Here is an 11,107-nt window from a genome sequence, read left to right on the forward strand (position 1 = left end):
ACGGGACATGCGCACATCCTGCGTCGAGTTTCTCCTGTCAGCCAAGTGTCAAGTCAGGGGGATACATAATTTTTCGGACCCTCGCACTGCAAAAGTTCTTCGTTGACCGAGAGTTTAGTTAAAAAATTAGTGAATAAAATGAGAATGACGGCGAAGTGAATTGCAACTCCAGGATAAGCGAAGCTGGTGGGTTAAATTAGAGTTCCAAATTAGAGTGCTGTGCCTGAGGTGGAGCTGTGAAGCGGTGGGCTCTTCGCGTGAAAATGGATACTAAATAATGCATGGCCATTAAATCATTAAATTGCTTTATAATTACTAAAAGGGGCAGCTGGACTGCTGCAATTTAAGGCAATTTCGCTGGCTCTGGCCTTAGCCTTGCCCCATCAGCCCCGTCAACTGCATGCGAACCCACACAAATACGGGGCGCAGCCTTGCCTTCGAGCAGCCTTGGCTTGGCTCACCTGCCACCTGCCACCTGCCACCGCCCACCTGGCACCAAGTTCACGTCCTCGATAAGCCCTATTTACACTCAGAATCGTTTTGCAGCCCACGCGGTCAACATGTTGCAACGGCCAAGTGTCCGGATACCCTTTGTCGTCATTGGTCTGCTCTTCCTGCTGTCCTGGAGCGGAGCTTGGGGCAGGACCGCCAAGCGATCGGACGTCTACATAGCGGGCTTCTTTCCCTACGGAGATGGCGTGGAGAACTCGTATACGGGACGCGGGGTGATGCCCAGTGTTAAGTTAGCTTTGGGCCATGTTAACGAGCATGGCAAGATTCTGGCCAATTACAGACTGCACATGTGGTGGAACGATACGCAGGTGAGTTCATTATCCCTCTTTAATTATAAGGATCTTTAAATGTTAAACAATCATTAATAATTACTATATATCTAGTGCAATGCTGCCGTCGGCGTCAAGTCCTTCTTTGACATGATGCACTCGGGACCCAATAAGGTGATGCTCTTTGGAGCCGCCTGCACGCACGTCACCGATCCCATTGCCAAGGCCAGCAAGCATTGGCACCTGACCCAGTTAAGCTATGCGGACACTCATCCCATGTTCACAAAGGACGCCTTCCCCAATTTCTTCCGGGTGGTGCCCTCGGAGAACGCCTTCAATGCGCCGCGACTGGCCCTGCTCAAGGAGTTTAATTGGACGAGGGTGGGCACTGTTTACCAGAACGAGCCGAGGTACTCGCTGCCGCATAACCATATGGTGGCCGACCTGGATTCCATGGAGGTGGAGGTGGTGGAGACACAGAGTTTCGTCAACGATGTGGCCGAATCGCTAAAGAAGCTACGGGAGAAGGACGTGAGGATTATCATGGGCAACTTCAACGAGCACTTTGCACGCAAAGCCTTCTGCGAGGCATACAAGTGGGTGTCATTCTATACTTTACTTACCTTTTCTATTATTATTGACAATTATTTCCTCTCCATTACAGGCTGGACATGTATGGCCGGGCCTATCAGTGGCTCATCATGGCCACCTATACCACAGACTGGTGGAATGTCACTCAGGACAGTGAGTGCACTGTGGAGGAGATCTCCACGGCCCTAGAGGGTGCCATATTAGTGGATCTGCTGCCTTTGTCCACGAGTGGAGACATTACAGTAGCTGGCATTGTGAGTAAATATTTATTCTCTCTTAAATCTATATTTTATACAATGCTTCCAATAGACAGCGGATGAGTATCTGGTGGAGTACGACAGACTAAGGGGAACCGAGTATTCCCGCTTTCATGGCTACACCTATGATGGCATCTGGGCTGCCGCCTTGGCTATTCAGTATGTGGCCGAGAAGCGCGAGGATCTGCTGACACACTTTGATTATAGGGTGAAGGACTGGGAGAGCGTCTTTCTCGAGGCTTTAAGGAACACCTCCTTTGAGGGAGTCACGGTGGGTTCGTCTAAAACATATTTATAATATAAATAACTAATTAATAATTTCTTTTAAAGGGTCCTGTGCGGTTTTACAACAACGAGCGAAAGGCTAATATTCTGATCAACCAGTTCCAGTTGGGTCAAATGGAAAAGATTGGTGAATATCACTCACAGAAATCGCACCTGGACTTGAGTCTAGGCAAGCCCGTGAGATGGGTGGGAAAAACTCCGCCCAAGGACAGAACCCTCATCTACATCGAGCACAGCCAGGTGAACCCCACCATCTATATAGTGTCAGCCAGTGCCTCGGTCATAGGTGTAATTATAGCCACAGTTTTTCTGGCCTTTAACATCAAGTATCGGAATCAGAGGTGGGTTACCTACTATATCTACTATAACTCAATATAATTCTCTACTTAATCTTATATTATAGGTACATCAAGATGTCCAGTCCACATCTGAACAACCTGATCATTGTGGGATGTATGCTGACCTATTTGAGCATTATTTTCCTGGGCCTGGATACCACATTGAGCAGTGTGGCTGCTTTTCCATATATCTGCACAGCCCGAGCTTGGATTTTAATGGCAGGCTTTAGTCTCAGCTTCGGAGCCATGTTCTCCAAGACATGGCGGGTCCACTCTATATTTACTGATTTAAAGCTGAACAAGAAGGTCATTAAGGATTATCAGTTGTTTATGGTGGTGGGCGTGCTGCTGGCCATCGATATAGCCATTATAACTACCTGGCAGATAGCAGATCCCTTTTACCGGGAAACAAAGCAATTGGAGCCAAGGGTAACTTTATTTAAATTATATTTAAGGAAATATTTACTAATATCTCTTCACTACAGCACCATGAAAACATCGATGATGTGCTGGTGATACCTGAGAACGAGTACTGCCAGTCCGAGCACATGACCATCTTTGTCAGCATCATCTATGCTTATAAGGGCCTGCTATTGGTTAGTAATTATTGAGCTAACATTTAATTTATTAAATTAATTAAATTAAAATGTAATCCTCAGGTATTTGGCGCCTTTTTGGCCTGGGAAACCCGGCATGTTTCCATACCCGCTCTCAACGATTCCAAGCACATCGGCTTCTCCGTTTACAATGTGTTCATCACGTGTCTGGCCGGAGCGGCCATATCCCTGGTGCTATCGGATCGCAAGGATTTAGTTTTTGTCTTACTCTCGTTTTTTATCATTTTTTGTACGACAGCCACTTTGTGTTTGGTGTTCGTACCGAAAGTAAGACTGGTAGTAAGGAAGTTTTGTAGTTTTTGTAGCTGTTATAACATATATACTCGTGCAAAATGAATGTTGTTCGAAGCGGCGGTGTCGGCCCGATCGGTTTCAGATCCACTCGAATCGAACCAGTCGGACTTCACCGTGCGTCCTCTGATCTGATACTTTCTCTTGGTGTTGATACACATTATTGATACAGAAACAACACGCACTCTGAATTCTCAATCTCGAAAAGCTATATAACACTACAGACCAACTATAAACTTGAACTTAAACTTCTCGATCAGCAACAGCAACCAGGCTGGACGCTATAGCCTGGCTGCTGCTGCAATCCCACCTAAGTCTGTGTCTATCCTATCTCACTATCCGTAGCCATTGCTCCTTCCTATATGTAATCTTTGGGTACGAATTGTTAGCTAACTCGGTCCAATCATTTTGCAGCTGGTGGAGCTGAAACGGAATCCCCAGGGCGTGGTGGACAAGCGGGTGAGAGCCACCCTGCGACCCATGTCCAAGAATCGACGCGACTCCTCCGTCTGTGAGCTGGAGCAGCGCCTAAGAGATGTGAAGAACACAAACTGCCGCTTCCGCAAGGCACTCATGGAGAAGGAAAACGAGCTCCAGGCCCTCATCCGGAAGCTGGGACCTGAGGCGCGTAAGTGGATTGATGGTGTGACCTGCTCCGGAGGTGGAGCTACTGCTGGCAGCGAGCTGGAGCCCATTTTAAGTGATGACATGGCCAGGCTGTCGGCTCCGCCAGTGCGAAGGGAGATGCCCAGCACCACAGGTGAGTAGTCGTAGGGGAGATGAATTCCGAGACATGTTCATGCATTGCGCCCTCTTTGTCATAGAAGTTACCGAGCTGACGTCCGTGGACAGTGTGACCTCGACCCATGTGGAGATGGATAACTCCTTTGTCTCGGTGCAGTCCACAGTGCTGGCCCCATCGCTTCCCCCGTAAGAATTTATTATTTCCTATCATCTTAAACCTAATTTTAATAAATTGGTTTATATAGAAAAAAGAAGAAGCAATCCATTGTGGAGCACCACACACATGTGCCCGCTCCCACCATGATGCAACCCATACAACAGCAGCTGCAGCAGCATCTCCAGCAGCAACAGCAAATGCAGCAGCAACACCAACAGCAGCAGCAACAGCAACACCAACAAATGCAGCAGCAACATCACCAGCAACAGCATCACCGCCACCTGGAGAAGCGGAATTCAGTGTCTGCCCAGACGGACGACAATATCGGAAGCATCACCAGCACTGCCGGCAAGCGGAGCACTGGCGACTGCTCCAACCTTCGGGAAAGACGTCAATCAACTGCCTCACGTCACTACGACAGCGGCAGCCAGACGCCCACGGCTAGGCCCAAGTACAACAGCTCGCACCGCAACTCCTCCACCAACATCTCCACCTCACAGTCGGAGCTGAGCAACATGTGTCCGCACACCAAGCCCAGCACTCCGGGTGTGATCAAGAGTGAGTTCCCCTACTCTAGGAACATTGTTAGATATTTATTTTTATACCTTTCCCTCACAAAAAGCTCCCACTGCCTCGGACAATCGCCGGACCAGCATGGGCTCCGCCCTCAAATCGAACTTTGTGGTGTCGCAGAGTGACCTCTGGGACACGCACACGCTGTCGCACGCCAAGCAGCGTCAGTCGCCTCGCAACTACGCCAGTCCGCAGCGCTGTACGGAGCACCATGGTCACGGGATGGGTATGGCCTACGAAACGAACACCACCTCGCCCATACAACGGTCCGTCTCCGAGAAGAACCGGAACAAGCACCGCCCAAAGCCACAGAAGGGCACAGTGTGTCAGAGCGAGACGGACAGCGAGCGGGAGCGGGATCCACCGCCCAGCAGTCAGGCGTGCGTGCAGACGCGAAAGATAAGCCGGAACTCCAGCATCCAACATGCTGCCCATCACCATAGCTCCCCGAATGTGGCGCCGGAGAAGCAACGGGGCAAGCAGCGTGGCAAGCACGAGAGCAGCAGCATCTACGGGGCCAGCAGTGAGACGGAGCTGCTTGAGGGCGAGACCGCCATCCTGCCCATCTTCCGAAAGCTCCTCACCGAGAAGAGCCCCAACTATCGGGGCCGCAGTGTCGTGGGCCAGAGTTGCCCGAATATATCCATCAAATGCGATATCGTCGAGTACTTGTAGGCGATGTATGTAGTTGAGCTCCTCCTATTGTTAGACGATCGATCCAGTTGCAGTGTAAAGAGATTACCTTTGTTTTTTTCGCGTTATGCATCTACGAACTATGTGAAGCAGGAACCACAAACATTTAGAGAACTAGTAGCAATGATATGAGATAGTTGAGAAATAAATTACGATTTAAATTAATCATAAGCTTAGGGAGTTTGCTTCATGGATTAAAAGGAAAAGTTGCTTTAAGGGGCATATGATTTGTTAAGCTTTTTGACAGATTTCAAAACTAAAACACTCATATATATATACATAAATATATTAATTGTGTATTTAGGAGAAAGCAGATGGAAGTCAGATGCTGCCCACCTACCAGCGTCTCAGTGACCCGAAGAGCGTCTACTTCCGGCTCCCCTTTCCCTGGGTGGCCATAATTTCCGTCACCTTGTCCCTGGTAGGCTTTTTCTTCGGCGTGACCTGGTCGCTGGTCTTTGACTTTGAACGGAGCACCTATACCAATTGCCATGTGACCAACTATCTGCCCTCCATATCGGCGGCCATTGGGAGCTACGAGCCTCAGCGAACGGTTTGGCAAGTAGCCATCTTTCTGCACTTTCCGCTCCGGCTGGTGTTGGCCAAGGCGTACCTGGAGCATTTTTTCAAGGACTTTAGACGCAGCAGGCAATTGCTGGGTGTCCTGGCCTATTTCCTCAACGTAGCGGAGGTCCTTGCCCTGGTCTGTCTCTCCTTTTGGTCGTCGTCGACTTCCTACAAGACGCATCGGAACGCTTTTTTGTTATTCATTGCCTGCTCTGAGTCCTACATGCTAATCTCTTACCTCTTGTTTAGGAATGCTGCGGGGGTAGGACTACTGTCGCTTGAGGCAAAATCACTGAGGTACAAGCGGAACCTATTTTTGGTTAATGTATTGTCCTTTGGCCTGGCGGGATACTGCTTCGTTAGGCATAATTCCCACTGCGAGAAGGGAATCTACACCTTTTTTGCCTTGTTCGAGTACGTCGTGGTGCTGACCAACATGGGTTACCACACAATCGCCTCCTGGGACTTTCCCAATCTCAGATTGGTGTGTGACAACCAGCATGGCCTTTACCTATCACAAGTTTAAGGATGTAATCACAAGCTTAAAGTATTAAATTAAAGTCTAAGCTAAATGTATATTTATTTAAGCTTGGGAAGGTTTTAGTCTTTCATTTACTATTCAAATGGGCCAAAAAATAAATTTCTTTGCAGAATTATAGACTCGCGTTAAATAATTTAAAAACCTACATCCCTTTCTTCAGTGTAAAGATCAAATTTTCTCACTGTGTAGCAAGCAAATACGGCAAAATTTAATTTATTTCATGATGCAAAAAATGTATGATGGAATGATGATCTATTGCAGAGCAATGCGCCGGAAATGATTGTTGAGGGGACCCTCGTCCGAGTAGCCGGCAATTTCCTGTGGAATAATCCCGGACTCCTCGATGGAGGTGCAGGGTCGGCACATACACTCCAGCGGTGCCTTGGTGAGCACCTTCTTGAACTTCCGCTCACCAGGGTTTACCTTGGGACAGAAGAGCGAAACGGCGGCCTCACGTTCCCCAGACTCCTGGCAGCACATGCAGGAGCGCTCCATCTGCCAGATCTTACTGCCAGATACCTATCGGGAAATTCGTAATAAATAAGCAGGAGTCTCCTTTTTCTGGAAATCACTAGATCCCACCTGGATATAACTGGCACAGCGACCCACACATGCGAATGAGGGTATCGGCTTGGGCACACATCCGGGATACTGGAGCACATGGATGACGGGCGTCACCTGGCAGTCGTCACCCAAATGCGTGATATCTGGAAGGCGGAATAAAATTCCTTAAAACTATGGAAGATATAGGTAGTATCCTACCTACCATTTTCAGTGGCTGCCACTGCGTTATCCGCCTGAGCGGTGCAGAGCTTTAGGAGGCTGACCAGGACGCAGTAGAGCAGGACCAAAACGAAGAGCTTGTTGTTCTCTTGGCGTAACAGGTGGCGCAGCATCTCGTCGGCCCGACTGCGAGTGTGTCTCGCGAGGAATGGAAGACCTTGCCCGCTGCCGGCGGCCTTATATGTACCGTCTTCCCCAACGGAAGTCACAGTAATGGCCCGACTGTGTGAATTATGGCCTAATAAAGCTGCGCACTGCCTAAACCTTTTTGCCTAGTAATTGCGTACACGAAAATGGCATTTCTCCCGTGGTGCACGACCACGCCAATCTCTTTTTATTTCCCCTCCACACACATTCACTCGCACACATAGACATCATTCAGCTAATCAGAGCCAGGCCAAAACGCTGGTCAACGCCAGCAGTAGCACCAGAATAGAGGTGGCTGCTTGCCCGGAACTGCCATTCCTTCGGCTCAAAAAGATGACCAGTTTGTCCAGACGCTGCTCAGCCCATTGCAGATTCTGCTCGACCGTGTCCAAGGCCTTGGAAAGCACTGAAGCTGACTGCCCGAAGAGCTGCTGATTGTCCTGGTAGAAGTCCTTAAAGAGCTGCTGCTGCTCCCGCGTCGTAAAGTACTCCGTCATGTCGCTAATAACCTCGGCTGTGTCCGACCAACTGCCCAGGCTGAAATGGATTAGAATAAATTAAAAAATAAAAAAGAAATATTTTTCAAAAGCTTACTCCAATGCCAGCTCGGTAATGTTCTGAGTTATCATCTCAAAGATGGGCTGCACCAGGTCAGGATTTTGCTCATAAAGACGAGCTATTCCCGCCTTCTTGTTCTCCACACTCACACTCCACTCTAGGATCATCTTGTAATAGTACGTCTCATAGTTGCTTGTACAACTCGTGGCCATCCAGAGCATCTGTTTTTCGCTCGGTCGGGTCTCCAGGAAATACAGGCTCCAAACCATCATTAAGGAATTGTAATCGCTGGCAGCGGCACAGTAGAAGGTTTCCCGGTAATCCGGTGTAGGTATCTCCTGCTCCGTGACGAACATCACATTGATCTTTTCACGGCATTGATTGATTTTGTATCGGCACAGCCAGGTCACCAGCTTATTCCGATGGGCCACATCCAGCGGTGTGTCCTTCGCACTCCAACCCAATCCCAGCTTCTCGAAAGCAGCGGCCGTGATGTCGGCAAGGTAGGCCCTGAAGTTGGGCAATTGCTCCGGTTTCAGACGCTTGGCCACCAGATTCAGGTTCTCGTAGACAGCATACCAGGGCACATAATCCACCTCCCCACTAAGGTACTCCAAGAACTCAAAGACCTCGGCATAGTCGAGATAACCAACACGAGCAAAGTTAAACAAATCGTCGATAATCTGTGCCCGATTCTCGACAGGAATACCACTGTGATTGGAGGACGACAGAGCCACCTGCAGGGCACTCATTAGGGTGGGATCGTACAGTACTCGCTGGTAGTTGGATTGCCTCAGATTGAGGACAATCCAATCGATTGGATCCTCGAAATACAGTCTCACCACATCCACCAGCTTGTCCATGTAAACGTAAGGTGTCAAGTTGTAGAAATTTGGCGCCAGATTGGTGGCATAGGTGATGGGCACCGTGTACCTTAGGGTTTCATCGCTGCCATCCGAGGGATTCAGCAGGAAACGCTTCTGCTCCACTTGGATAAAGTGTTCGCTAGACACATTAACCATCAGCATGGGATAGCCCACCTGCTCGGTGTAGTCTGCGAAGAAGTTGACCAGATCTACATAGGGAGTCTGTGGCCAGTTTTCGAAGAGGTAATAGAATAGGTTCCGGGGAACTGTGTTCTCCAAGTGACTGTAAAAGTGGAAGGATTTTTAAAGGATTTTGTCTTTCAGGCTGAGGAATATCTCTTACTATTCCTTCAGGTAGCTCCTGATGGCCGTGTCAAAGTTATCCGCTCCCATGGCATTCCGCCACATCCTCACAATGCAGGCACCCTTGGCGTATGTGACTCCACTGAACTTGTAGGCTATCTCTGCAGGAGTTTGAATCTCAGACTCAGGACTAGTCAAAGGCTGGGTAGAGTTCCTTGCATCTGTTCCAAATATCAACTGCATTTGACGCACCACAAACTGCTCGTCCAAGTGATACTCCGGATAGAGCTGGAAAGAAACAAGCATATATTATATATTGTAAAAAATCCTGCAAACAGGATCCCACCTGATGAGTCATGAAGTACTCGTAGTAACGGGCAAAGGCCTCGTTCAGCCAGAAGTAGCTCCACCAGGAGAATGTAACACTGTCCCCAAACCACATGTGCGAGGTCTCATGGGCAATGATGCGGGCAGTGAACTCCTTGTCCGACCAGTCGTCCGTGTAGCCAGGCTCCTGGATAAGGACATCATCGCTGTAGATAATGAGGCCCCAGTTCTCCATGCCGTTGTGCGGGAACCTAGGGGAGCTGGCATACTGCAGGACATCGTTGCCCAGCTGCTGGTAAGGACTCTGGAACAACTTCTCGTAGGCGGGCAGCACCTGCTGACCAACATGGTAGCTGAACTCCGTGTAGTTGTAGAACTCCGGACGGGTGAGGACTGCAAACTCGCTGACATTACCGCGGGCCGTGTAACCGGCAATCATGAAAGCCAGGAGGTAAGTGGACATCACTGGGGTCTCGTGGAAGTGATCCACAAAGCGACCTTGACTGGAATTCAATTAATTACAGATTGAACAATGGTTTCTTATAAAGTTAAAGAGTCAACTCACTCTACAGCCGTGGTCTCTATTAGTCTAGTGTTGGCAATGGCTTGGTAGCCATTGGGCCTCTCAATCTGCAGCTGGAACTTGGCCTTCATGGCAGGCTCATCAAAGCAGGGCAGGACAAGTCGGGCATTGATGCGTTGCATCTGCGTGACGGCCATCCACTTGGTGGCATTAGTACCCTGCTCCACATAGCTGGCGGAGAAGAGACCCACCAAATCCGTGCGAATGCGTCCCACGTACTTGAAGCCCAGCGTGTAGTTACGTCCAGACTGCAGTGCCTGCGTTAACGGAACATTCACCTGCTGGGTGGGGACGTCATAAGTCAGCCGGTTGCTTGCGATAGCCTCCACCTGCGCACCTGTTGCGCCATCAAGCAGCCAGCATTCCGATATGTTAAGACCGTCAGAATGTAGTGTAATCACGGACACAGGTTCGCTCCCAACCACTTGCAGAGTTATCGCCACCTCGCCATCGAAGAGAGTGGAATCGGTGGAGTCTCTTAACACACCTATGGTCAGGTTGTAGTGAGAGGGAGCAATGTTACCATCCAGCCGGTAACTTGCTCCCGCCACAGAGCCGGTCAGCAGGGCGAAGAGAAGCCCCACAAAGGCCAGAAAAGATCCCAAACAAGATCCGTTCATGGCGACAGAAGTTCGAATACTGAGACTTTAACACTCTGCCGGAGCGCCGAAATCAGAAAGCGCAAATAAAAGTCCCCCCTGAAGATGATTAGATTACGCGGCCTGTTCGTATCAATATAACAAGCTGTCACACCTCCCATAAATATTCACACAAACATATGTTCTGGTCGCACATGTTCTTAATTAAACTTAATAATTATAATCTATAATAGCTATGCAATAGCTATAATATAATAGTCGCTTAAATGGCATTACAAGACGCGTGATTCGGCAAAGATCGCTGAAGTTGATGAATCTCCTTAAAAATAAACCTTTACTAGTATTTTTACTTTGCAACCACAGACATGTCAGTTGGTTAGTTTAGGTATTAAAGAATTTACTAATACGCTAATTAAAAAGAATCACAAATTTTCAATAAAGTTTCATTTAGAAACCTAACGAGATCCATGGCTTGGAAATGAGATAAATGTATAATTTAAATAAT

At 48.7% G+C, this 11,107-nt stretch overlaps 3 protein-coding genes and 1 pseudogene across 7 annotated transcripts; 2 read left to right on the forward strand and 2 right to left on the reverse strand.

Annotated features, from left to right (window-relative positions):
• The first annotated feature begins 25 nt into the window (after nucleotides 1-25).
• GABA-B-R2 (gamma-aminobutyric acid type B receptor subunit 2) lies at nucleotides 26-5,499 on the forward strand. 4 transcript variants are annotated; one of them, XM_086839523.1, is made up of 13 exons: nucleotides 26-186; nucleotides 547-821; nucleotides 897-1,378; nucleotides 1,447-1,627; nucleotides 1,683-1,901; nucleotides 1,961-2,256; nucleotides 2,319-2,682; nucleotides 2,739-2,849; nucleotides 2,913-3,149; nucleotides 3,576-3,921; nucleotides 3,986-4,091; nucleotides 4,151-4,620; nucleotides 4,685-5,499. In XM_086839523.1, the coding sequence occupies exons 2-13, from the start codon at nucleotides 561-563 to the stop codon at nucleotides 5,308-5,310; spliced, it is 3,699 nt and encodes a 1,232-aa protein (XP_086695649.1). In that variant the 5' UTR covers nucleotides 26-186; nucleotides 547-560; the 3' UTR covers nucleotides 5,311-5,499. The 4 variants fall into 4 exon arrangements, with proteins under 4 accessions (XP_086695649.1, XP_086695650.1, XP_020815997.2 ...); XM_086839524.1 differs by having other exon boundaries at nucleotides 3,989-4,091; XM_020960338.2 differs by having other exon boundaries at nucleotides 2,913-3,137.
• Nucleotides 5,500-5,548: 49 nt separating this feature from the next.
• On the forward strand, nucleotides 5,549-6,471 carry LOC110190048 (post-GPI attachment to proteins factor 2 pseudogene; annotated as a pseudogene). The gene has a single exon (XR_015273173.1). The product of XR_015273173.1 is annotated as a post-GPI attachment to proteins factor 2 pseudogene (transcript).
• A 138-nt stretch (nucleotides 6,472-6,609) lies between these two features.
• On the reverse strand, nucleotides 6,610-7,477 carry Burs (Cuticle-tanning hormone bursicon). The gene is made up of 3 exons (XM_020960368.2): nucleotides 7,203-7,477; nucleotides 7,019-7,143; nucleotides 6,610-6,955 (listed from the first exon to the last, which is right to left on the reverse strand). The coding sequence occupies exons 1-3, from the start codon at nucleotides 7,330-7,332 to the stop codon at nucleotides 6,689-6,691; spliced, it is 522 nt and encodes a 173-aa protein (XP_020816027.2). The 5' UTR covers nucleotides 7,333-7,477; the 3' UTR covers nucleotides 6,610-6,688.
• Nucleotides 7,478-7,518: 41 nt separating this feature from the next.
• On the reverse strand, nucleotides 7,519-10,638 carry LOC110191378 (membrane alanyl aminopeptidase). The gene is made up of 5 exons (XM_020962230.2): nucleotides 9,986-10,638; nucleotides 9,440-9,923; nucleotides 9,134-9,381; nucleotides 7,961-9,073; nucleotides 7,519-7,903 (listed from the first exon to the last, which is right to left on the reverse strand). Exons 1-5 carry the CDS (start codon nucleotides 10,621-10,623, stop codon nucleotides 7,606-7,608), a joined length of 2,781 nt encoding a protein of 926 aa, XP_020817889.2. The 5' UTR covers nucleotides 10,624-10,638; the 3' UTR covers nucleotides 7,519-7,605.
• Between the last annotated feature and the right edge of the window lie 469 nt (nucleotides 10,639-11,107).

This window comes from Drosophila serrata, unplaced genomic scaffold (genome assembly GCF_035046125.1).
Source record: "Drosophila serrata isolate PLE 108 unplaced genomic scaffold, ASM3504612v1 contig_376, whole genome shotgun sequence".
Classification (NCBI taxonomy): domain Eukaryota; kingdom Metazoa; phylum Arthropoda; class Insecta; order Diptera; family Drosophilidae; genus Drosophila; species Drosophila serrata.